This window comes from Hemitrygon akajei, chromosome 13 (genome assembly GCF_048418815.1).
Source record: "Hemitrygon akajei chromosome 13, sHemAka1.3, whole genome shotgun sequence".
NCBI classification, from domain to species: Eukaryota; Metazoa; Chordata; class Chondrichthyes; order Myliobatiformes; family Dasyatidae; genus Hemitrygon; species Hemitrygon akajei.
Window position 1 is genome coordinate 6,455,550 of NC_133136.1, and position 26,058 is coordinate 6,481,607.

General features: G+C 42.8%; 1 protein-coding gene across 1 annotated transcript in view; it reads left to right on the forward strand.

Moving 5' to 3' along the window:
• Positions 1-26,058, forward strand: part of smad4b (SMAD family member 4b) — a 114,586-nt gene that overhangs the window by 72,057 nt on the left and 16,471 nt on the right. Inside the window, exons 8-10 of the mRNA XM_073064085.1 lie at positions 3,373-3,423; positions 5,430-5,613; positions 16,014-16,182. Of these exons, the coding sequence (XP_072920186.1) occupies positions 3,373-3,423; positions 5,430-5,613; positions 16,014-16,182 (404 nt within the window). The remainder of the gene's footprint in view (positions 1-3,372; positions 3,424-5,429; positions 5,614-16,013; positions 16,183-26,058) is intronic.

Sequence of the window (26,058 nt, forward strand, 5' to 3'; positions counted from 1 at the left end):
AATAGAGAAATGTCCATTTTAAGCAAGGATGAGGAGGAATTTATTTAGCTAGATGATGTTGAATCTGTGGAATTCATTGCCACAGTTGGTCGTATCATTGGGTGTGTTTGAAGTGGAGGATGTACAGTGCAGGAGCAGGCCCTACAGCCCACAGTGTTGCACCAGACCAATTAAGTTAGTAATTAAATGGCCAACTAAACTAAACTCATCTGCTTAAACAATGTCCATATCCTTCAATTTTCCGCACATTCATAACGGCTTCAAAGGTTATGAGAAGATAAGAGGATGGGGTTGAGGGATAATAAATTAGTGATGATGCAATCGCAAAGCAGACTAGGTGGGCTGAATGTCCCGATTCTGCTCCTGTGACTAATGGTTCAGGGACTGTTCAGGAGTCTGATGGTGGAGGGGAAGAAGCTGTTCCTGAATCATTGAGTGGTTTTCAGGTCTCATAAGTATTGATACATAGTAAAAGAAGAAATTATATATATATATATAAAGGTTTTGCAACATAATACAGAAAGGAATTTGGAAAAAGGAGGTCTGCTTCATTGGGATAAATGGGCTAGTTTAATTTCCACACTTAGACCATAAGATATGAGCAGAATTAGGTCACCTGGACATCAAGTCTGCTCCATTTTGTTATAGCTGATCTAATTTTCCTCTTGGCCCTAGTCTCCTGCCTTCTCCCTGTATCCCTTCAAGAATCTATCAACCTCTGCCTTAAGTATACATAAAGACTTGGCCTATCAAGTCGATCAAGGTTTTTCAGCTTTCAATAGGATTCAATTAGGCCACCCCTCATTGTCCTGAATTCTAGTGAATACAGACCTAGTGCCATCAAATGCTCTTCATATGACAAGCCATTCAATCCTGAAATCATTTTTGTGAACCTCCTTTGAACCCTTTCCAGTTTCAATACTTCCTTTCTAAGATGAGAGCCACAAGGGACTGTCCTGTCTCTGTTTCTGTTCACACTGTACACCTCAGACTTTCAGTACAAATCTGAGTCTTGTCACTTGCAGAAGTTCTCTGATACCTCTGCGGTGGTTGGGTGTATCAGGGATGGGCAGGAGTCAGAGTACAGAGGACCAGTGGACAGGTTTGTGGAGTGGTGCAGGAGGAATCATCTCCTGAATGTGGCCAAAACCAGGGAGGTGATGATTGATTTAAGAAGAAGAAGACTGTGACGTGTCCTTTATACATTCTGGGAGAAGACGTTACAGTGGTGGAGGAGTACAGATGCTTTGGTGTTCACCTCAACAACAGAGCTGACTGGAAAACCAACACCAAGGCTGTTTACAAGAAGGGGGACTCTTATTTTCTAGGAAAGCTGAGATCCTTCAAAGTGTGTAACAGGATGTTGGAGATCTTTTACCAGTCTGTTATAGTGAGTGCAGTCCTCTTTGCAGCTTTATGTTGGGGGAGCAGCATCAGTAGTGGTGATCCAAAAAGACTAAATAAACTCATCAAAAAGACTGGATCGTTGATGGCTACAACCCCGACTCTTTTGAGTTAGTGGTGGAGAGAAGGTCACTAAACAAACTGTTATCCATCATGGACAATCAGGCACATCTTCTCCGTTACCAACTGAATAAGCAGTTGAACACCCTTTCGAACAGGCTCATTTAGCTTTGCTGTCATAAGAATTGTTACAAAAAATCTTTCCTACCAAATGCAATAGGCATATACAACAGTTCATCTCAATGTAACAGGAGAACTCACATCATTGTACAAAATTCTGTTTTATTATTTTGTACATTTCTATTGCACATTGGTAAACTATTGTGCATATTATGATTCTGTACTTTAGTATTAGTTATTTATTATTATTGCTAAGTGTGTTTTTAAATGTTGCTGCAGTAATGAAATGATTTCCCACTTGGGATCAATAAAGTACTTATTATTATAAGGGGCTCAAAACTGTTCACAATATTCCATGAGGCCTCACCAGTGCTTTATGAAGTCTCAACGTTACGTCCGTGCTTTTCTATTTTAGTCCTCTTGAAATGAATGCCAACATCACATTTGCCTTCATAAAGAGATCTATGAAAGATCACATCACACTTGTGTGGCTATTCCACCGTATTACGTAGACCATAGATCATTACAGCCTTCGGCCTATAATATTATGCTGAACCAATTAGCTGAGTAATCAAGTTGCCAACTAAACTAATCTCTTCTGCCTTTACAATGTCCATATGCCTCCGTTTTCCTCACATTCATGTGCCTATCTAAGCACCTTTGAAAAATCTCTAATGTTTCTGCCTCTACAACCACCCAAAGCAGCGCATTCCAGACACCCTTCCTTTGTGTGAAGAGCAACTTGCCCTGCTCATTTCCTTTGAAATTACCCCTTTCACCTTAAATATATGCACTCTGGTATTAGACATTTCAACTCCTGGAAAAAGATATTGTCTGTCTACTTTCTCTATGCCTCTCATAATCTTGTAACCTCTATCAGATCTCTTCTTAGCCTCCGGTGCTCCAGAGAAAATCAGCCAGGTTTGTCCAATTTCTCATTCTAGCACACACCCTCTAATCTAGGCAGCATCCTTTTCTGCACCCTCTCCAAAACCCCAACATCTTTCCTATAATGGGGTGACCAGAACTACATGCAATATTCCAGATATGGAGTTTTATAAAACAGCAACATAACTTCCTGACTTTTGGACTCAATGCCTCGACTAATAAGAGCAAGCATGGCAAAGTTCAGAGTTCAAATTTATTTTCGAAGTATGTGTGTGTGTGTGTGTGTGTGTGTGTATATATATACATATATATATGTACAGCCTTGAGATTTGTCGTCTTCTCTCGCAAAACAGAAAAAAACAGAATAGAATTCACAATAAATACACACACAAGACCGCTACGTATCCAATTTGTAAAAGAAGTCAAGTCTTGCAAATAGTAAAAAATAAGTAAACAAAAACACATGGAACATGAATTGCAGATCCCCAAAAGTGAGTTCTCAGCTGCGGAGCCTGTTCAGTGCTGGGGCAAGTGAAGACCAAACAGGATCCTAATGGCTGTAGGACAACAACTGCTCCCAAACCTGGCAGTGTGAGACCCAAGATGCCTGTATATGCCATGTGTCTTCTTAACCATCCTATCAACCTGTGTAACCAATTTTAGGGACCTTGAAGTACTGTTGACTAAAATAGTGCATTTTATTAATGTAGTGAGACTCTTTTTAACAATATTTAGTTTGCCACTGTTGATGTCAGAAATACAGACATTATAGCCCATTTTCAATGAATTAAATTATCTTAAGACAATTCCCTTAAAACAAATCTTTTCTACTCCTAGTATAGTAATATGTGTGTGTTGTGTATTTAAGTTATAAAATTACATGCAACTTTCTTTCCCTAGGGGCAGTACATAATGAGCTTGCCTACCAACCGCCCATATCTAATCATCCAGGTTAGTAAAAATGATACCTGACGGTTAAATTATCTATATAGATACTTACAATTTGAATCTTGACTGAAATGTATGTTGTCTCACTAAGTTAGAAGCAGTCAGTGTTTAGGAGTGATGCTCCAGAGATGGAAATCCAACGCGTCAGTCCACGGCCTCCTCTACTGCTGCGATGAGGCCACTCTCAGGTTGGAGGAGCAACACCTTATATTCTGCCTGGGTAGCCTCCAACCTGAGGATATAAACATCAAATTCTCGAACTTCCTGTAATGGACCCCCTCCCAACTTCACCTCTCCCCATTCCCGTTTCCCTCTCTCACCTTATTGCCTTCCCTGCCCGTCACCTCCCTCCCTCTGGTGTTCCTCCCTCTTCCCTTTCTTCCATAGTCTTCTGCCGTCTCCAATCAGATTCCCCCTTCTCCAGCCCTTTATCTTTTTCACTAATCAACTTCCCAGCTCTTTACTTCACCCTCTTCCCCCTCTCCCAGTTTCACCTATCACCTGCCTTGTACATCTTTATCCCCCCCCCCCCCACCTTCTTAACCTGACTGCTCATCTTTTTTTCCAGTCCTGACGAAGGATCTCGGCCCAGAACTTTGGCTGTTTATTCTTTTATTTCTTTATGCTGCCTTGCCTACATTTTGCATGTGTTGCTTGGAAATTTATCCGTGGTTTTCAGATGCACGTGACATGATTTGAGAGATCTATGAAAGATCAAAAAAAAGTTATGGGCTCCATTTTAAATATATATTTGAGAAAAGGAGCCATATGAACTGGACAGTTATATTAATAGTTGTAAAATAAATGCATGAATTATAATAGTTCATTATCAAAATAATTGCTTATATCTACCTGTTAATTCAGATTAATCCCTGGAAATAGTCTTTAAGATCTTAAGATTCACTGATGCAAGAAAGGCTTTTATGCTGGGTATTCAGAGCACTACCACATCTGAGAGAAGCTACTTGATGTAGCCACTGGATTATCTGTGATGTGTAGATTGAAAAGCTTCAGAGTGCAGAAGTTGCTTAGAAGGTTGCCAGAGATGAGACTTTCACAACTGTTGTTTTGGCCATTCATGTGCATCTTAAAATCACCAGTCATCACGGTTAAAATGGATCATTTATTGAGGTATCAGGGAGATTGGTGTAAGGGTCCTGTCTCAAACAGAAAACAGTTCTTCAGTAGGTGTTGCTTTATTCTGCTTGGTGAGCAAAGCTATGTATATGCTTGTAGATCTTTTTCAGGCAAGATTCAACCAAATTTGATGAACTTTTGCTGATTTTCCAGAGTTGATGTTGTGAAGCACTACGTGATTTCTGGATATGACCAGATATCTATGATATAGATCTATCACATTCATGAGGGTGTAAGAGTCATTGATATCATAGAATTATACAGGATGGAGCGAGCCCATTTTGTTCATGCCTCTTAAACATTAATTGTATGCATTTCTACAGCTTCCTTTGACAGCCTATTCTGTACACTCACCATTATCTGGGTGGTAAAGATTGTCCTTGGAAACTTTTTAAATCTTTCCCCTGTTATTTATGCCCTCTTTGATTTTATGTACTCGTATATTTTAGAAATGCATGTGATGTGGGTAGGAATATAACCTGATATTTTAACCATGTAACCATATAACAATTACAGCACGGAAACAGGCCATCTCGGCCCTTCTAGTCCGTGCCGAACACTTACTTTATCAAGTAAGTTTTCAAATCTGATCTAGTAGTGACAGGTTAGTAGATATGAGGGTCTTTCTTTCCTTGCAAATTGAAAGAGAAATGTATAATTTGCAAATCTACATTTAAATTGGTTAATTGAGTTCTGTAAATAACAGGCTTAATGTGATGACTTTATAATCCTTTAATTCTTTTTTGATTTTCAGAATGAAATGATTAACTATATTTTTGGGTTACAATATGATTTTTATTCTCGCTGAATGCTTAGTGTTAAATTGTAAAATTGCTCAGGTATTTCACAAATTCTTTCAATCCATTTTCAAGTTCCTGAATACTGGTGCTCTATTGCCTACTTTGAGATGGATGTTCAGGTTGGAGAAACATTCAAGGTGCCCTCTAGCTGTCCTGTGGTTACTGTGGATGGATATGTGGATCCTTCTGGAGGTGATCGTTTCTGTCTGGGCCAGCTTTCCAATGTACACAGAACTGATGCCATTGAAAGAGCCAGGTAAAAAAAACAAGTTTAATTATTCAACCATATAGGAATACTCATGAATACAGACAAATGAAGCAGTGTTCCTCTGAGGCACATATAACACATAAAAAAAGAAAATTAAAAAGAAAAAGGGCCCATTTTAATGAAAAAGTTTAAAGTGCACGTTGGAACACACTGATACGGCCATTCATCAACCAACAACCTCCTCTGAGTGTCGCTGACCCTTGGACCCTCGCTCCCAGTCCACTTCATCCGGTGGTCTACCAGCTCTCTCCACAAGCGTCTTCCTTCTTCATCCCTCGTCAACAAAAGACCGCGAAAATCCTTCTTCCAGGCCCACAAGAACAACATTCCTGTCATTGGATAGCCCCACATTCCAAAGCCCCATTATCTCCAGTCATAACCCAAACATTGCTGCTACAGAGAAACCATACAGCATGTTACACTCTCCCCCCACCTGCTTTAGTCATGTCCTCATGATGCTGAGATAATTCGCCAACCCTTCCTGCAAAACTCAAATCCCAATCCAGGTGTAAAAGGCAGTGACATAGCTCCCCAAAATGGTAACAGTCATACTCTGTTCCCCGGTGTTACATAGGCCAGCCTATCTGGTGACCTCCTAATTCTCCGAGACCTCCGTATCCCCTCATTTAGCTCTTCAGGCTCATATACTACTGGGGATACTTCTGGTCTACCTGGTGAGACTTCCCCCGACCCATTACTCATGCCCACCTGTAACTCGGCACCCTCTGTCCTGTGGCCAAGCCCTGCTTCATCTGCTGCAGAGTCCCGCTGCAAACCAGGCTGCCCACAGATAGCGCCCCACCCCCCAAATTCACCTGACTCAGCAGGGAGAAGACTGGGAGTCACTTTCTCAATCATTGGGGAGTTAGCAAAAGGCAGCATATACCACACATCCAGGTCCTCATCCTCCAAATCAGTATCCCTCTCGGGTGGGGGGCGGCTTAACCTCGCCTGCTGTGGGCCCTGCAGTCGCCCCACGTTTCCGCAGAGTCCTCTTATGAGGTGTAGGCTCCGAGTCAGGCTCTGAGTCTACCTGCACCCTCCTGACCCAGGGGCAGTAGGTGGTTCTGATGGAGAACCTCGACAGATCTATTCCTATCCTCTGGTTTCACCCAGAAAACTGGTAGGTTTGTCATCTGACTCTCCACCACATTAGGCTTAGCCACCCAACGGTCCACCATCTTATGCTTGCCAGGTAGCCCCAAATTCCTTATGAGGACTCGATTTCCCGGCAGGAATTGGGAGAACCCCACCTTTTGATCATACCTCTTCTTATTTCCTCAATTCTGTTTGGCAGCTGCAACCCCAGCTAATTCATAAGCCCTTTTCAGCTCTCTTCTTGTATCAGACACATAACTTTAGATAAGGCTTCGGTGGTAATTCACCCTCCTCAGTCTCAAAGCAGAGGTCAATGGGCAACCTTCCCTTGCACCCAGACATCAGATAGTAAGACAAGTACCCAGTAGCGTCATTTCGTGTACAGTTGTAACTGTGAATCAGATGCCCAATATGTTGATTCACCCGCTTTTCTTGCTGATCTCCAGGGTTCCGAGCATGTCTAGCAAGGCCCAGTTAAACCTCTCTGGCTGGCGATCACCATATGGGTGATAGAGTGGGGTCCTCAACTTCTCAATCCCAAGCATATCCAGTAACTCATGAATGCATCTGCTCTCAAAATCCCATCCCTGATCAGTATGTATCCGCCTAGGAAGGCTATAATAAATGAAATACTTCTCCCATAGCACTTTTGCCACCGTAGATGTCCTCAGACCTTTGGTAGGGAAAAACCTGAGCATATCTGGTGTAGTGGTCCGTGATGACTAAGACATTCACCATGTTGCTGCATCAGGTTCTATTGACAGGAAATCCATACACACCAGGTCCAGGGGCCCTGCACTCTGCAAGTGGGACAAAGGAGCTGCCCGCGCAGGCAGTGTCTTCCACTGTATGCATGACTTGCAGTATTCTTCGACCTCCAACTTCATTCGGGGCCAATATAACTGGTCTCTGAGCAATCCATAGGTTTTTTCCACCCCCAAATGTCCACAATCATCATGAAGTGACTTCAACGCAATCCTCTGATACTTCTCAGGTGAACCAGCTGGCAACTCCGAGGTCACTCTGTGGTGATGTGATCTGGTAAAAGATACGGTTCTTCAACTCCAACTGAGGCCATTCTTGCAGTAATGGAGGCACCAAAGCATGTTTCATCTTCTGCACCTGAGCCATGTCTCCCTTTTCGACCACTGCCCAAATGGTACCAATGCCCGGATCCTCTAGCTGAGTAGCTACCACTTCCCCAGAACTCAATTCCGGCAGCTGATTTGTCTTCAGAGCAGTCAGGTTACAGTAAACTTGGGGGATGGTGTCATCATAAGCTCCCAATTGATCCACCACTCGACCCTGACCCTCCTTTTCCTCTGCCTTCATGGTGATGGCAAACTGACACACGGCCTTCAACCCCAGGGCAGGAACGCCCTCGTACTCCTCATCCCTGTCCAATCCCTCATGTACCCATCAGCACAAAGCATCTGCATCAATGTTTCGGCTTCCCGGCCGGTACTTAAGGCTGAAATTATAGGCAGGCAATGCTGCAACCACTGATGGCCTGTGGCATCCAGATTCGCCTAGGTCAGGATACAAGTTAGGGGGTTGTTGTCTATCCTCACCTCAAACTTGGCACCATAGAGGTACTCACTCAACTTAACCACCACCACCCATTTCAATGCCAGAAATTCCAACTTGTGCATGGGATAGTTTTTCCTCAGAGGGCTTCAGACTCCGGCTGACAAACGCAACAGGTCTCAACCCGGTGCCCCGATCCTGATACAGGACGCCCCCCCTCCCCCCAAGCCCTCCTGGCTGGCATCCATGAGCAGTACATACGGCATTCAGGGGTCTGCAAAAGCCAGCACCTTCAACGACTGAAAGGCCTCTTCACCGTTTACGTCCCACCTTGGTCCAAAGGGCTCCAACGGGCTTTAGATACTCTCCACCCTCCTGTCCTTTCCCTCCCCTCCCTTTCTTCCCCAAGGGAGGGTAACCGCATAGAAGCTGATTCAATGGGTGACTCACTTTTGCATAGCCATTCACGAACCTCCGATAGTAACCATAGAGCCCGAGGAACAAGCACAAGAGTGCTCACAGTCTGGGGTCTTGGCCAAGTGATCATCGCCTCGATCTTAGCCAGGTCTGTAGCTACTCTATTCTGTGAGGTGATGTACCCAACATAGCTAACAGACATTTTGCAGAACTGGCACTTGTCCAAGGAAAGTTTTAGCCCTTCAGCTGTCAGGCGGCTGAGCACCTTCAGTAGCAGATACACCAGTACCTCAAGCAAGTTCATGTCCCCGTCTTCTCCATGACCCGCTGTAAGGTTGCAGGAGCTCTGGATATGCCCTGGGGCATCCTTAGAAGAATCCCAGGGGACATATTAAAGCCATCTTCTCTTTGTCAGCCTCACTCATGGGGATCTGGTAATATCCACTCCTCAAGTCCAGCATACTGAACCACTTCACACCACTCAGACAGTCCAGCGTGTCTTTGACTCTTGGGACTGTATACTGGACGGGGACAGTGCGCTGGCTCAGAGTCCTATAGTCCACACACATCCGTACTTTCCCATTCTTCTTCCAGGCCACTACAATTGGGGGCACTTAGGGGCTTTGGGACTCAGTAATGATCCCAGCTTCCTTCAACTTACACTAATGCTGCTGCACATCTTTCATGTCTGCAGGGGCCAGTCACCATAACCTCTCTCTAAATGGGGTGTCCTCAGTCACCTGGATAGTGTGACGAGTGCTCTTGGAACAACCCACATCAAACTCATCAGTGGAAAAGACATCTTCCAGCTTCAACATTTTCTCTACCAACCTCCTCTTCCAACCTGCAGGCACCGGGGAGTCCCCAAAGTTGAATGACTCAGTTGTCAACTTCCCCCCTTTTTCCAATAGTCTCTCTCCAACTTTCTCACAGGGGCATTAGACATTACGATCACTGGGAACAGGTGTGCCAGAGGCATCCCCCACTTGAAAGTGACCTCCCTCTTCGTAGTGTTCCTGATAATCACTGCCATCCTTCTGCACAACAATGTTGTATCACGTTTGTTTGAGTTGCTGTCAGCTTGAGGCAGTCCAGCCATTTTCCTCTGGCCTCTCATATACAAGACGTTTTCACCCATAGTACTGCTGCTCACTGGATGTTGTTTTGTTTCTTGCACCATTCTCTAAACCATAGAGACTGTTGTGCATGAAAACTCCAGGAGATCAGCATTTTCTTAGATGCCTGGTTTGGCAGCAACTGTCATTCCACAGTCAAAAGCACTTAGATCACATTTCTTACCCATTCGTAAGCTTGGTCTGTACAATGACTAAACTTCTTGACTATTTCTACATGCTTTTATGCATTGAGTTGTTGCCACGTGAATGGCTGATTCAATATTTGGATTAACGAGCTGGTGTACCAAATAAAGTGGCTATTGAGTGTATAAATGATTTGGAATTAAATATAATGGCCACAATTAGAAATTTGTTAATTTGGGGAGATGGTCTTCTCATTCAGTCTATTAAGGAAACAAAAGGCTACTTTATAAATGCTATACAGCAGAGAGAAATGGTTAATTAATAATCTGGCAGTTCTGGCCCTTCAGGGAAAAGTAATTATCCTGTTTAATTGAAAGTTATTTAGATCAATTTGAAGCTGAGTCTTTCAAACCAAGCCACCCACAGAGGTATGAGGCATTAAATGACTGTGGTAGATTTGAAGATTAAATTAAGTAGAGAACATGCGATGGATAATATAAATAATTAGTACTTGGTTCATGACAAATTTTAAACCCTTTAAGGCATAAAAACTCAATTTTCATGGTTAACAAACAATTTTAAAAATACATACACAATGTAATGCTTGTAATGTTGAAGAAAAGAACAACAAGGCTGTGCTTTGCAGCTTTTAAATTCTGTTACTCTTTTTTTGAAGATTTTTGGTAAAATTTTAGCAAAGGAAGATATTGATAAGGGTAAGAGGAAAAGCCAAATCCAACTCCACCGTGAGTGGAGGCCAAGTCTTTGGCTATATTTAAAGTGGAGGTTGATATGTACTTGATTAGTCAGGGTTTCAAAGGTTATGGAGAGAAGGCAGGAGAATGAGGTTGAGAGAGAATGAGTTATATCAGCCATGATTGAGCAGACTCAATGAGCTAATTTGTTCCTGGGTCTTATGGTATTAGGGAAAGCATGATTAATCTTGCTAAAAGTATAAAAACAAATAGAAAAAAATAATTTAATATGGGTTTATTACTAACTGAGGAATTAGCAATGAAATTAAATATTTGGTGAAAATAAGGTAGAGAAAACCTGCTGGGGAAAAATGGAGAATTTAGTGGGTCTGAAATTTGCCAGATCTGCAGATGCCAAACCTTTACAAGAGTCAGATAGGGAGGTAGTGCATGCCATGTTATTAACTTTTATTTAGAGACACAGCACAATAACAGGCCTTTCTGGCACAATGAGCTTGAGCCTCCTAATTACACCTATGTGCAATTAACCTACTAACCCATACATCTTTTAACTGTGGAGGAAACCCATGTAGTCACAGGAAGAAAATATAAACTGCTTACAGACAGCGGCAGGAAAGGACCCTGGGTTACTGGCTCTGTAAAAACATTACACATGTTGCCGTTCTTGTCATCTCACAAATTACAGAACAACTCAGGCATAAGGTGCTGAAGGTTTACTTCTCTTATTTCTTATGTTCACTTTTAATGAACATATTGATTTTGATAGTAGAGAAACAAAGTACTTGAGAACATCCACAAATATTCCTTACTACAAATCATGTGAAAAAGGTGGAATATTTTAGTGGAATATAAAGGTGGAATATAAAAGACATAAAAACATAGAAAAGTACCAGACAGAAACCACCATGTCTGTGTTAATAGTGTTGTGAAATTAAACTGACCCCACTGCCTGCACTTGATCTTTATCTCTCTATTCCCTGCTTGTAGCTGGGTCTAAGTGCCTCTTAAATAGTGCTAAATCACCCTGGTTGAGGGCACCTCCTCAAAATAGAGGGATGTTCATTTAGAACAGAGATGAGGAGGAATTTCTTTAGCCAGATGTTGCTGAGTCTGTGGAATTTGTTATCATAGGCAGCGGTGGGGCAATGGCATCAACACGGATGATACCAGCAGACTCAATAAACTGATTAGAAATGCTGACTCTACGAGTCAAACTGGACACACTGGAGGCTGTGGTAGAAAAAAGGATCCTATGGAAAATCCAGGCAATTCTGGACAATATTTCCCACCCTCTTCATGCCACCTAGGCTGAACAGAGGAGCACTTTCAGTAATAGACTAAGACAATTGCATTGCTCCAAAGAGAACCATATGAGTTCATTCTTAACTCTCAGCCATTAGGCTCTATAATGTGTCAACCTGTAGCCAGGGAAGTAATGAGCCCCTCCTGTTGGACTGTTGGAGGTAACTAATTTTTAAAAATTAGTTGGACTGTTGGAGGTAACTAATTTTTAAATTCTCTCTTCTCTTCTAATATTTGCATATCTGCACTTGTAATGCTATTGTGACACTGTAATTTCTTTTGGTATCAATAAAGTATATCAATCCATCTATCACTACTGCTTTATAAAGTAAACATTACATCCTTGCTTTTATATTCTAGTCCTCTTGAAATGAAAGCTAACATTACATTTGCCTTCCTGACCACAAACTCAACTTGCAAATTAATCTTTAGAGAATCCTGCACAAGGACTCCCAAGATCCTTTGCACCTCAGTTTTTTTTTGTATTTTCTCTCCATTTAGAAAATATTCAACCCTTTCATTTCTTATATCAAAATGTATGTTCATACACTTCCCAACACAGAATTCCTCCTGTAGCCTCTCTACTTCCTCAAAACTAGGTGCCCCTCCACTTCTCTTCATATTAGCTACAAACTTTGCAACAAAGTCATCAATTCCATCACCCAAATCATTGACATACTACGCAAAAAGAATCAGACCCAACAAAGCCCCTGGACTTCATACACTTCATGCCCCCTGGCACCTGGATCTTCCACAGCGAAGATCAATGCAAAATACTTAATTCAGTTCATTCATCATTTCCTTGGCCCCTTTTTCTACTTTTCCGGCACCGTTTTCCAGAGGTCCGATATCCACTCTCTCCTCTCTTACATTTTAAGTATCTGAAGAAACTTCTGGTGTCTTATTTAATATTATTGTTTAGCCACTTTCGTATTCCATCTTTACCTTTTTAATGATTTTTTTAGTTGTCTTTTGTTGGGTTTTTTTTAAAGCTTCCCAATCCTCTAACCTCACACTAATTTTTGATCTATTATATGCCCTCTCTTTGGCTTTTATATTGGCTTTGATTTCTCTTGTTAGCCACTGATGTGTCGTTTTTCCTTTAGAATACTTCTTCCTCTTTGGGATGTATTTATGTGTGTGCGTGTGTGTATATATACTGTGTTTTCTGAATTGCTTCCAGAAATTCCAGCCATCGCTGCTCTGCCATCATCCCTGCCAGTGTTCTTTTCCAATCAATTCTAGCCAACTCCTCTCTCATGCCTCTGTAATTCCCTTAACTCCACTGTAATATTGATACATCTGATTTAGCTTCTCCTCAAATTGCAGGGTGAATTCTATCATACTGTGATCACTTGTCCCCAAGGATTCTTTAACCTTAAGCTCTCTTATCAATTCTGGTTCATTGCACAAATCCAGAATAGCTGATCCCCTTCTGTATTCCAGACCAACCTGATTTTCCCAATCTATCTGCATATTGAAGCCCCCCATGACTATTGTAACATTGCCTTTTTGGCATGTATTTTCTATCTCCTGTGGTAATTTGTAGGCCACATCCTTACTATAGTTTTGGGGTCTGTATACAACTCCCATCAGGGTATTTTTACCCTTGCAGTTCCTTAGCTCTATCCACAATGATTCATCACCTTCTAACCCTCTGTCTCCTCTTTCTAATGATTTGATTTCATTTTTTACCATCATATCAACGCTGCCCCCTATGCCTTCCTGACTATGCTTTCGATGCAATGTGCATCCTTGGACATTAAACTCCCAACTATAATCTTTCAGCCCTGATTCAGTGATGCCTTCAACATCATACCTGCCAATCTGCAACTGAGTTGCAAGTTCATCTACCTTGTTCAGTTAACTACATGCATTCAGATACACCTTCAGTCCTGTATTCACCCTTTTCCATTTTGTTGCCTTTTGATGCCTAACTTCGTCTGAGGTCTTACCAACATCTGCCTCCACAACCTTTCCACTAACTGATCTTGCACTCTAGTTCCCATCCCCCTGCAACTCTAGTTTAAACCCCACTGTGCAGCATTAACAAATCTTACTGCTAGGATATTAGACCCACTCCAGTTCAGATGTAAACTGCCCCTTCTGTACAGGTCCCACCTTCCCTGGAAGAGAGCCCAATGATCCAAAAATCTTATGCCCTCCCTCCTATACCAAATCCTTAACCACGTATTAAACTGTGTAACCTTCCTACTTCTAGCCTCACTGGTACGTAGCACAGGTAGCTTCTGAGATCACAACCCTGGAGGTCCTGCCTTTTATCTTAGCACTTATCTCCCTGAACGCCCTATGCGGAACCTCATCATTGGCTGTTCACCCTCCCACTTAAGATTGCCAAGGACTCGATGCAAGATATCCCAGACCTTTGCACCTGGAAGGCAAGATACCATCCAGGAATCTTATTTTCTCCAACAGAATCTCCTGTCCGTTCCCCTAACAAACAAATTCCCTATTACCACAGCAGGCCTTTTCTTTGCCCTTCCCTTCTGTTCTCAGAGGCAGACTCAGTGCCAGAGACCCGACCATTGGTGTCTTTCCTCTGTTAGCCCCCCCCCCCCACCCTCACAAACAATATCCAAAGCGATTGTTGTGGGGGATGGCCACAGGGGTACCCTGCACTGTCTCCTTAACCCCTTTCCCCTTCCTGACTGTCACCCAATTTCCTGTGTCCTGCACCTTGGGTGTAACTACTTCTCTGTATGCCCTATCTATCACCCCTTCAGCCTCCCTAATGATCCAGAATTCATCTAGTTCCAACTCCTAACATGGTTTGTTAGAAGCTGCAGTTGGATGCACTTCTTGCAATTGTCGTGGTTAAGGTCACTGGAGTTGTCCCTGCTGTCATCCTGCAGGAGGAGCATTGCACTATCCTGCTGTCATCTCTACTGTCCTAGCTGAGCAGGTATAAAGAAGAGAAGGAAAAAAACTCTTTGCTTTATCTGAATGAAGCCTCTGTTCTCTAAGGCCTCAAAGACCCCTAAAGCTTTAAGATCACCACTCTGCCTGTGTCTCCTCAAACAATGGCCAGTGCGCTTGCCCCTGCCTTCCTTTAATTTGCTCTTACTAATTAATCCCAAACTCCGACTGGTCGCTGATCAAAGCTCTGTTACACTGCCATGAACTGCTCCTGCCTTTTATCCTCAGGCTGTGGATCTGATTGAAGTGCATTCCTCTCTTAAGTTCCGATATTTGGATTGGCCACTGGTCAACGCTCTATTATAGAATACAGATGAACAAATTGAAGTGTTTGATTGTTTTACACCATGTAGTTTTTGATTAATTGGAGGAAATGAATACCTTTGGCATTTTGGAAGGCCTGGGCAGTGGTGAATGAAGTGAAACAAGGCAGATTGGTAGCCCTTTAAATCGTTGTTTGGATCGTGGGTTTGTTCTTTGTGTAGTGGGTGCCTTGTGCCAGTTTGAGGTATTGCAAACTTCAAGGATATCATGCAATTCAAGTACTATAATGTATTTGCAAAATAGACATTACAGCAACCAGAATGGCTACTTAGAACTGAAATGATGCTCTTGCAATTTCATCTACCTCTGTGAGACTAAACCTGACCAGCGGTACAATTCAGGAAAGAGGCAGAAATTGCAGTGCTCCTCTTTTTTCACTCCTTGTATCTGTAAAGTGCTATCTAAATTTAAAAATACTTGCACAGTTTACATGATTGAAGCCCAAAGGTCTCGATAAATAAATAAATCTTAATTTATTAGTGCTATTTTAGACCATAAGGCCATAAGATATAGGAGTAGAACAAGGACATTTGGCCCCTAGACACTGCTTAGCCATTCCATCATGGCTGATTTATTACTCTGCTTGAGCATTCCTGCCTTCTCCCTGTAACGTTGATTAATCAAGAACGTATCAACCTCTGTTTTAAATATACCCAGTGATTTGGCCTCCACAGCTGTCTGTGGCAATGAATTCCACAGATTCACCACCCCCGGCTAAAGAAATTCCTCATCTTGTAACATTGATTAACCACCTCTTTTTATTCCTTTATCATTGAATGTTTAACCTGGCTTCATTTGATTTTGACAGGTTACACATTGGGAAAGGCGTGCAGTTAGAGTGCAAAGGGGAAGGAGATGTTTGGGTCCGATGTTTGAGTGATCACGCCGTGTTTGTGCAGAGTTACTACTTGGATCGGGAAGCAGGCCGGGCACCTGGAGATGCAGTCCATAAGATTTACCCAAGTGCATACATTAAGGTTTGTTCAATTGGATTAACTAAGTGATGAATATATTCATTTTTTAAATATTTGTGTTGTTTCATTTTACATAAAGCCATAGTTATTTCTCAAAATGTTCTACATTTTTTTTTAAAAGGCAAAAACTTTAATTATAGACCATAGATCATAGAACATTACAGCACAGTTCAAGCTCTATGGCCCACGATGTGCCGACCTTTTAATCTAGAGCTTGCATTCCATATAGCCCTCCATTTTTCTACCATCCATTTAAGAGTCTCTTAAATGTTCCAAATGTATCTGCCTCTATCACCACCTCAAAAGGGTGTTCCACACACCCACCACTCTGTGTTAAAAAAAAACAATCTATCTTTGACATCACCCCTATCCTTTCCTCCAGTCGCATTAAAATTATGCCTCTGGTATTTGCCATTTCTGTCCTGACAATGACTATCCACTTGATTTAGCCTCTTAACATCAGTATTCCTCTATGAAGTCACCTTTCATCCTCCTTTTCTCCAAAGAGAAAGGCCCTAGCTCAAATTACCTATCCTCATAAGACGTGCTCCCTAATGCAGGCAGCATCTTCAGTAGGTTTCAGTAGGTACATCTAATGTCAGAGAAATGTGTACAATATACATCCTGAAATTCTTTTTCTTCGCAAACATCCATGAAAACAGAGGAGAGGCCCAAAGGGTGAATGACAGTTAAATGTTAGAACCCCAAATTCCCCCCAGCTCCCCCTCCCCACGTGTAAACAGCAGCAAAGCGACAACCCCCCTCCGCTGAGCACTCAAGCATGCATCAAAGCATCAGTAAAGACACAGACTTGCAGTACCCCAAAGACTACTGGTTAATCCGATAATTCGATATACTACAGGCTCTCTCTCTCTCTCTCTCTCTCTCTCTCTCTCTCTCTTTCCCTAATAAGGAAAAAAGAGGCTTCATTTCACAGCAAGATGGGAGATGTAACAAAATAACTCACCGATTTATAGTGTTAGAAGTCTGTTGCTTTTTCTGAGCTCTGTGCCCCAAGATCTCGGGTGTCTTGGCAAACAGCCAGCTTACTGCTTTCAATTTTCTGTGTACTCCCATGACACGCCAGTTTTCTGCGGCGGCACTGACCTCGAATCCACCTGCTTCTGTAGAACCATAGAACGTTACAGCACAGAAACAGGCCTTTTGGCCCTTCATGGCTGTGTCAAACTATTTTTCTTCCCAGAGCCATGAAAATCTGCCACCCTGAAGGTGCATTAGTCTTTCAGGTCGCATCCTTGGCATATTGAAAAGCGGCCAGTTGCGAGGCCCTGAGAATGGGTCCCATTCCCGCACAGAAGGTAAATCTCATCTGTACCTTCATTACAGCACAGTGCAAGCCCTTTGGCCCTCAATGTTGTGCTGACCTTATAAGCTGGAGTTGAAAATATAATCAGTATGTTAATTATAGCAAAGGTATCCAAAATCAATAATATCCAGGACATAATGCTGCCGGTTTATTCTCAAGCCGTTAGGATACTGGAATCTTAACACAACAAATGTGTCCTACAGAAAGCGAGCAAATCCCTTCCTGCTAAGTACTTTCCCTCAGTCAATTTTCAAATGCAGTGGATTTCAGTTAATTGGCCACCGGTTAATAGGGGCAGCCGCTTATTTGGGGCAACTAATCAAGAAAATAGCCCAGGATTCCCTTTGTTTATTTGGGAATTATGCTGTTTAATTGGGGCAGGAGATTGTTGCCAAACAGTTTCTAACTACTGTCAGTTATATGCACTTACGTGGCTGTTAGACATTACACTATGCTTAGAGCAAACAGATTTTAAATAGCGTCAGTTGAGTGTGTGTTCAAAAAGCCGTGATTTTTCTCAGTGATAGTTGGTGAGAAATAAGCAGTATTGGAACTGTTTTGTTCACTGCAGTTTCAGGCATTCATGCTTGGAGAAGCCAGAAACAGTTGGGAATAAAAATGAAAATTTGGAGATGCAATCATGAAAAAGATTGTTTGAAGGCAGTCCATTATCTACAATAGGTGTCGGTGCTGATTTTGTTCATTTACAGTTGATCAAAAGAACACAGCAGCGGACAGTGGATGAATTTCTCCATCAATAACTATTAGGAACTAATATAATTTTATAGTAACACACAAATTGCTGGAGGAACTCAGCAGGTCAGGCAGCATCTATGGAAATAAATAGATAATAAATATTCTTCAGAATTGAGAAGGAAGGAGGAAGATGCCAGAATAAAAGGTGGGGGGAGGGGAAAGGTTTAGCTTGGAAGGTGATGGGTGAAGCCAGGTTGTTGGGAAAGACCAAGGGCTGAAGAAGAAGGAGTCTGATAGGAGAGAAGAGTGGAGCATAGGAGAAAGGGAAAGAAGAGGGGGCCCAGGGAGAAGAAATTGGTAGGTGAGAAGAGGTAAACGGTCTGAGTGGGGGAATAAAGGGAAGGGGGGGAGGGGGAAATTTGATTATCAGAAGGAGAAATCGATAATCATGCCATCATAGAAACATAGAAAACCTACAGCACAATACAGGTCCTTTGGCCCACAAAGCTGTGCCAGACACATGTCCCTACCTTAGAACTACCTAGGCTTACCCATAGCCCTTTATTTTTCTAAGCTCCATGTAGCCATCCAGGAGTCTCTTAAAAGACCCTATCGTTTCCACCTCCACCATCGCCGCTAGCAGCCCATTCCACGCACTCACCACTCTGCGTAAAAAAAACTTACCCCTGACATCTCCTCTGTACCTACTTCCAAGCACCTTAAAACTGTGCCCTCTCATGCTAGCTATTTCAGCCCTGGGAAAAAGCCTCTGACTATCCACACGATCAATGTCTCTCATTATCTTGTACATCTCTATCAGGTCACCTCTCATACTCTGTCACTCCAAGGAGAAAAGGCAGAGTTCACTCAACCTATTCTCATAAGGCATGCTCCCCAATCCAGGCAACATCCTTGTAAATCTCCTCTGCACCCTTTCTATGGCTTCCACATCCTTCCTGTAGTGAGGCAACCAGAATTGAGCATGGTACTCCAAGTGGGGTCTGACCAGGGTCCTATATAGCTGCAACATTATCCCTCGGCTCTTAAACTTAATCCCACGATTGATGAAGGTTAATGCACCGTGCGCCGCCTTAACCACAGAGTCAACCTGCGTAGCAGCTCTGAGTGTCTCATGGACTCGGACCCCAAGATCCCTCTGATCCTCCACACTCCCAAGAGTCTTACTATTAATACTATATTCTGCCATCATATTTGACCTACCAAAATGAACCACATCACATTTACCTGGGTTGAACTCCATCTGCCACTTCTCAGCCCAGTTTTGCATCCTATCAATGTCCCATTGTAACCTCTGACAGCCCTCCACACTATCCACAACACCCCCAACCTTTGTGTTATCAGCAGATTTACTAACCCATCCCTCCACTTCCTCATCCAGGTCATTTATAAAAATCACGAAGAGTAGGGGTCCCAGAACAGATCCCTGAGGCACACCACTGGTCACCAGCCTCCATGCAGAATATGACCCATCTACAACCACTCTTTGCCTTCCTGTGGGCAAGCCAGTTCTGGATCCACAATGCGATGTCCCCTTGGATCCCATGCCTCCTTACTTTTCTCAATCAGGTTGGAGGCTAAATAGACAATAAAAGGTGTTGCTCCTCCACCCTGTAGGTGGCCTCATCTTGGTACAAGAGGAGACATTGGATCTACATGTTGGAATGGGAAGTCCTGCTTGTGGCAGATGGTTCAGAGGTGCTTGACAAAGTGGTCCCCCAATTGATGATGGGTCTCACCAATGTAGAGGGGCTGCATTGGGAGCAATGGGCACAATAGATGGCCCCAGCAGATTCGCAGATGAAGTGTTGCCTCACCTGAAAAGAATGCCTGGGGCCCTGAATGGAGGTGTGGGAGGAGAGTACTGTAGTACTACTGGTAGTATTCTAATTTGTTGTGTATTTCATTGCTTTACATAAAATTTGTTACTCGATTTGTCTTTTTTATACATTTTTAACTATTTCCATTAAACTTCAGCTGATTAGACAAAAATGTACTTGTCCTGATGTGTCCCAATTAATCAGAATCCATTGTATTCCTAAAATGATGAAAAATATTGCTGATGTACTATACAACTAATAATTTGTCATCAGATGTTCAGTTTAAACTCAGCTGGGACCAACCACTCAGTTCCACACCTCTTTGTAATCTTGGCCCAAACATTAATGAAGTAAATGACTTACAGTGGTGAAGTGAGTGACTGCCTAGGATAAGAAATAGCATCTCACCTAGTGCAATGGAATCCATTTGTCCCAAACCCCAGAACTGCACTGAAGTAATGTTTAATGGTAAAATTGGGTACTCTAAACTTGGCCAGTGTTGGTGATAACAATCCATTTTAGGAATGCCCCACCAATGCCCACAGTATCATAGTCTCAAAAGTTGTCTAGCTGGTGAATTCTGGATGTGCTATGTTCTGAAAAGTAATGGATAAATCCCAGTCCATCACAGATAAAGCTCTCCCCTCCACTGAATACATCTAATTGGGCCACAGGAAAGCAGCATCCATCATCAAGGACTCCAACCATCCAGGCCTTAGTCTCTTCTCGCTGTTGTCATTGGGAAGAAGGTACAGGAGCATCAGGACCCACACCACCAGATTCATGAACAGTTATTACCCCTCAACCATCAGGCTCTTAAACCAAATTTCACTCAGCTTCTCTCACTCCAAACCTGAACCGTTCCCACAAACCCATCATTGAGTTCAACTTGAAATTTGATAGGGAGAAAGTAAAGTCTGACGAAACAGTATTTCAGTGGAGTAAAGGAAATTACAATGGTATGAGAGGGAAGTTAGCCAAAGTAAATTGGAAGGAGCTGCTGGCAGGGATGTCAGCAGAGCAGCAAATCCGTGCATTTCTGAGGAAAGTGAGGAAGGTGCGAAACATGTGTATTACAAAAATGAAGAAATACTCAAATGGCAAAATAGTACAACCGTGGCTGACAGGGGAAGTTAAAGCTAATGAAAACATAGAAAACGTAAAAAACCTATAGCACAATACAGGCCCTTCAGCCTACGAAGTTGTGCCGAATATGTCCCTACCTTAGAAATTACTAGACTTCCCCATAGCCCTCTATTTTTCTAAGTTCCATGTACCTATCCAAAAGTCTCTTAAAAGACCCTATTGTATCCGTCTCCACCACTGTTGCTGGCAGCCCATTCCATGCACTCACCACTCTCTGAGTAAAAAACTTATCCCTGACATCTCCTCTGTACCTACTCCCCAGCACCTTAAACCTTTGTCCTCTTATGGCAACCATTTCAGCCCTGAGAAAAAGCTTCTGACTATCCACATGATCAATGCCTTTCATCATCGTATACACCTCTATCAGGTCACCTCTCATCCTCCGTCACTCCAAGGAGAAAAGACCAAGTTCACTCAACCTATTCTCATAAGGCCTGCTCCCCAATCCAGGCAACATCCTTGTAAATCTCCTCTGCACCCTTTCTATGGTTTCCACATCCTTCCTGTAGTGAGGCGACCAGAACTGAGCACAGTACTCTGTGGGGTCTGACCAGGGTCCTATATAGCTGCAACATTACCTCTCAGCTCCTAAATTCAATTCCATGATTAATGAAGGCCAATACAGCGTATGCCTTCTGAACCACAGTGTCAACCTGCGCAGCTGCTTTGAGCATCCTGTGGACTTGGACCCCAAGATCCTTCTGATCCTCCACGCTGCCAAGAGTCTTACCATTAATACTATATTCTGCCATCATATTTGACCGACCAAAATGAACCACCTTACACTCAGCTAGGTTGAACTCCATCTTTTGCCCAGTTTTGCAACCTATCAATGTCCCGCTGTAACCTTTGACAGCCCTCCACACTATCCACAGCACCCGCAACCTGTGTCATCAGCAAATTTATTAACCCATCCCTCCACTTCTTCATCCAGGTCATTTATAAAAGTCACGAAGAGCAGGGATCCCAGAACAGATCCCTGAGGCACTCCACTGGTCACCAACCTCCATGCAGAATATGACCCCTCTACAACCACTCTTTGCCTTCTGTGGGCAAGACAGTTCTGGATCCACAAAGCAATGTCCCCTCGGATTCCATGCCTCCTTACTTTCTCAATCAGCCTTGCATGGGCTACCTTATCAAATGCCTTGCTGAAATCCATATAAAATACATCTATTGCTCTTCCTTCATCAATGTGTTTAGTCAAATCCTCAAAAAATTCAATCAGGCTCATAAGGCACGACCTGCCCTTGACAAAGCCATGCTGACTATTCCTAATCATATTATTCCTCTCCAAATGTTCATAAATCCTTCCTCTCAGGATCTTTTCCATCAATTTACCAGCCACTGAAGTAAGACTCACTGGTCTATAATTTCCTGGGCTATCTCTACTCCCTTTCTTGAATAAGGGAACAACATCCGCAACCCTCCAATCCTCTGGAACCTCTCCCGTCCCCATTAATGATGCAAAGATCATTGCTAGAGGATCAGCAATCTCCTCCCACAGTAGCCTGGGGTACATCTCATCTGGTCCCAGCAACTTATCCAACTTGATGCTTTCCAAAATCTCCTGCACATCCTCTTTCTTAATATCTACATGCTCAAGCTTTTCCGTCCGCTGCAAGTCTGCCCTACAACCACCAAAATCCTTTTCCATAGTGAGTACTAAAGTAAAGTATTCATTAAGTACCCCTGCTATATCCTCCAGTTCCATACACACTTCCATGCTGTCGCACTTGATAGGTCCTATTCTTTCACGTCTTATCCTCTTGCTCTTCACATACTTGTAGAATGCCTTGGGGTTTTCCTTCATCCTGCCCTCCAAGGCCTTCTCATGGCTCCTTCTGGTTCTCCTAATTTCCTTTTTAAGCTCCTTCCTATTAGCCTTATAATCTTCTAGATCCCTAACATTACCTAACTCTCTGAACCTTTTGTAAGCTTTTCTTTTCTTGACTAGTTTTATTGCAGCCTTTGGACACCACGGTTCCTGTACCCTACCATAACTTCCCTGTCTCATTGGAACGTACCTGTGCAGAACTCCACACAAATATCCCCTGAACATTTGCCACATTTCTTCCGTACCTTTCCCTGAGAACATCTGTTCCCAATTTAAGCTTCCAATTTCCTGCCTTATAGCCTCATAATTCCCCTTACTCCAGTAAAACGCTTTTCTAACTTGTCTGTTCCTATCTGTCTCCAATGCTATTGTAAAGGAGATAGAATTATGATCACTATCTCCAAAATGCTCTCCCACTGTGAGATCTGACACCTGACCAGGTTCATTTTCCAATACCAAATCAAGTACAGTCTCTCCTCTTGTAGGCTTATCTACATATTGTGTCAAGAAACTTTCCTGAACACACCTAACAAACTCCACCCCATCTCCCTTCTCTAGGGAGATGCCAATCAAGATTTGGGAATTTAAAATCTCCCATCACGACAACTCTGTTATTATTACTATTATTACGGCTTTCCAGGATCTGTTTCCCTATCTGCTCCTTGATGTCCCTGTTACTATTGGGTGGCCTATAAAAAAACACCCAGTAAAGTTATTGACCCGTTCCTGTTCCTAACCTCTATGCACAGAGAGTCCGTAGACAATCCCTCCATGACATCCACCTATTCTGCAGCCATGACACAATCTCTGATCAACAGTGCCACACCCCCACCTCTTTTGCCTCCCTCCCTGTCCTTTCTGAAACATCTAAAACCCAGCACTTGAAGTAACCATTCCTGTCCCTGAGCCATCTCAAGTCTCTGTAATGGCCACCACATCATAGCTCCATGTACTGATCCACGCTCTAAGCTCATCCGCTTTGTTCACAATACTCCTTGCGTTAAAATAGACACATCTGAAACCGTTGGTCTGAGTGCGTCCCTTCTCTATCACCTGCCTATCCTCCCTCTCGCACTGTCTACAAGCTTTCTCTATTTGTGAGCCTTCCGCCTCTACCCCAGTCTCTTCAGTTCGGTTTCCACCCCCCAACAATTCTAGTTTAAACTCTCCCCAATAGCCTTAGCAAACCTCCCCGCCAGGATATTGGTCCCCCTGGGATTCAAGTGCAACCCGTCCTTTTTTGTACAGGTCACACCTGCCCCAAAAGAGGTCCCAGTGATCCAGAAATCTGAATCCCTGCCCTCCTGCTCCAATCCCTCAGCCACGCATTTATCCTCCACCTCATTCTGTTCCTATATTCACTGTTGTGTGGCACAGGCAGTAACCCCGAGATTACTACCTTTGCAGTCCTGCTTCTCATCTTCCTTCCTAACACCCTATAGTCTTTTTTCAGAAATTCTTCCCTTTTCCTACCTATGTCATTGGTACCAATATGTACCACGACCTCTGACTGTTCTCCCTCCCACTACAGGATATCTTGGACGCTATCTGAAACATCCCGGACCCTGGCACCTGGGAGGCAAAAGATGTAAAAACAAATGTAATTTTAATGTAAAAACAAAAGAGAGGGCATACAACAAAGCAAAAATTGATGGGAAGATAGAGGATAGGGAAGTTTTTAAAAACCTACAGAGAGTAACTAAAAGAATCATGAGAAGGGAAAAGATGAAATATGAAGGCAAGCTAGCAATTAATATCAAAGTGGGTAGTAAAAGTTTTTCAAGTATGTAAAAAAAAATAATAAAAGAGACAAGAGTGGATATAAGGCCGCTAGAAAATGAGGCAGGAGAAATAATAGTGTGGGATAAGGAGATGGCAGTTGAACTAAATGAGTATTTTGCATCAGGCTTAACTCTGGAAGACACTAGCAGTATGCCAGATGTTGTAGAGTGTGAAGGAAGAGAAGTGGGTGCAGTTATTATTACAAGGGAGCAGGTGTTCAAAAAGCTGAAAGACTTAAAGGTGCAAAAGTCACCTGGACCAAATGAACTGCACCCTAGGGTTCTGAAAGAAGTAGCATTAGAGATTTTGGAGGCATTAGTAATGATCTTTCAAAAATCATCGGACTTTGGCATGGTGCCAGAGGACTGGAAAGGAGGTAGATAGCAGTAAGGAAATTACAGACCAGTTAGCCTGACCTCAGTGGTTGGGAAGATGTTAGTCAGTTGTTAAGGATGAGGTGATGGAGTACTTGATCACACAGGACAAGATAGGACAAAGTCAGCGTGGTTTCCTTAAGGGAAAATCCTGCTTGATGAACCTGTTGGAATTCTTTGAGGAGATTGCAAGTAGGGTAGATAAAGGGGATGCAGTGGATGTTGAATATTTAGACTTTCAGAAGGCCTTTGACAGGGGTCGGTGTTAGGACCGCTTCTTTTTATGCTGTATATAAATGATTTAGATGATGAAATAGATAGCTTTGTTGCCACATTTGCAGATGATACGAAGATTGGTGGAAAGTCAGGTGTTGAGGAAACAGGTAGGAAGCAGAAGGACTTAGATGAGGAGAATGGGCAAGGAAGTGGCAAATGAAATATAATGCTGGAAAATGCATGGTCATGCACTTTGGTAGTAGAAATAAATGTGCGGACTATTTTCTAAACGGGGAGAAAATTCAAAAATCTCAGATGCAAAGGGACTTGTGAGTCCTTGTGCAGAACACCCTAAAGGTAAAGTTGCAGGTTGAGTCGGTGAGGAAGGCAAATGCAGTGTTAATATTCATTTCAAGAGGTCTAGAATATAAGAGCAGGGATGTGATGCTGAGGCTTTATAAGGCACTGGTGAGATCTCACCTTGAATATTGTGTACAGTTTTGGGCTCCTCATCTTAGAAGAGATGTGCTGGCATTGGAGAGAGTCCAGAGGAGGTTCACAAGGATGATTCCAAGAATGAAAGGGTTATACAAGGAACATTTGATGGCTCTGGGTCTGTACTCACGAGAATTTAGAAGGATGAGGATGGATCTCATTGAAACT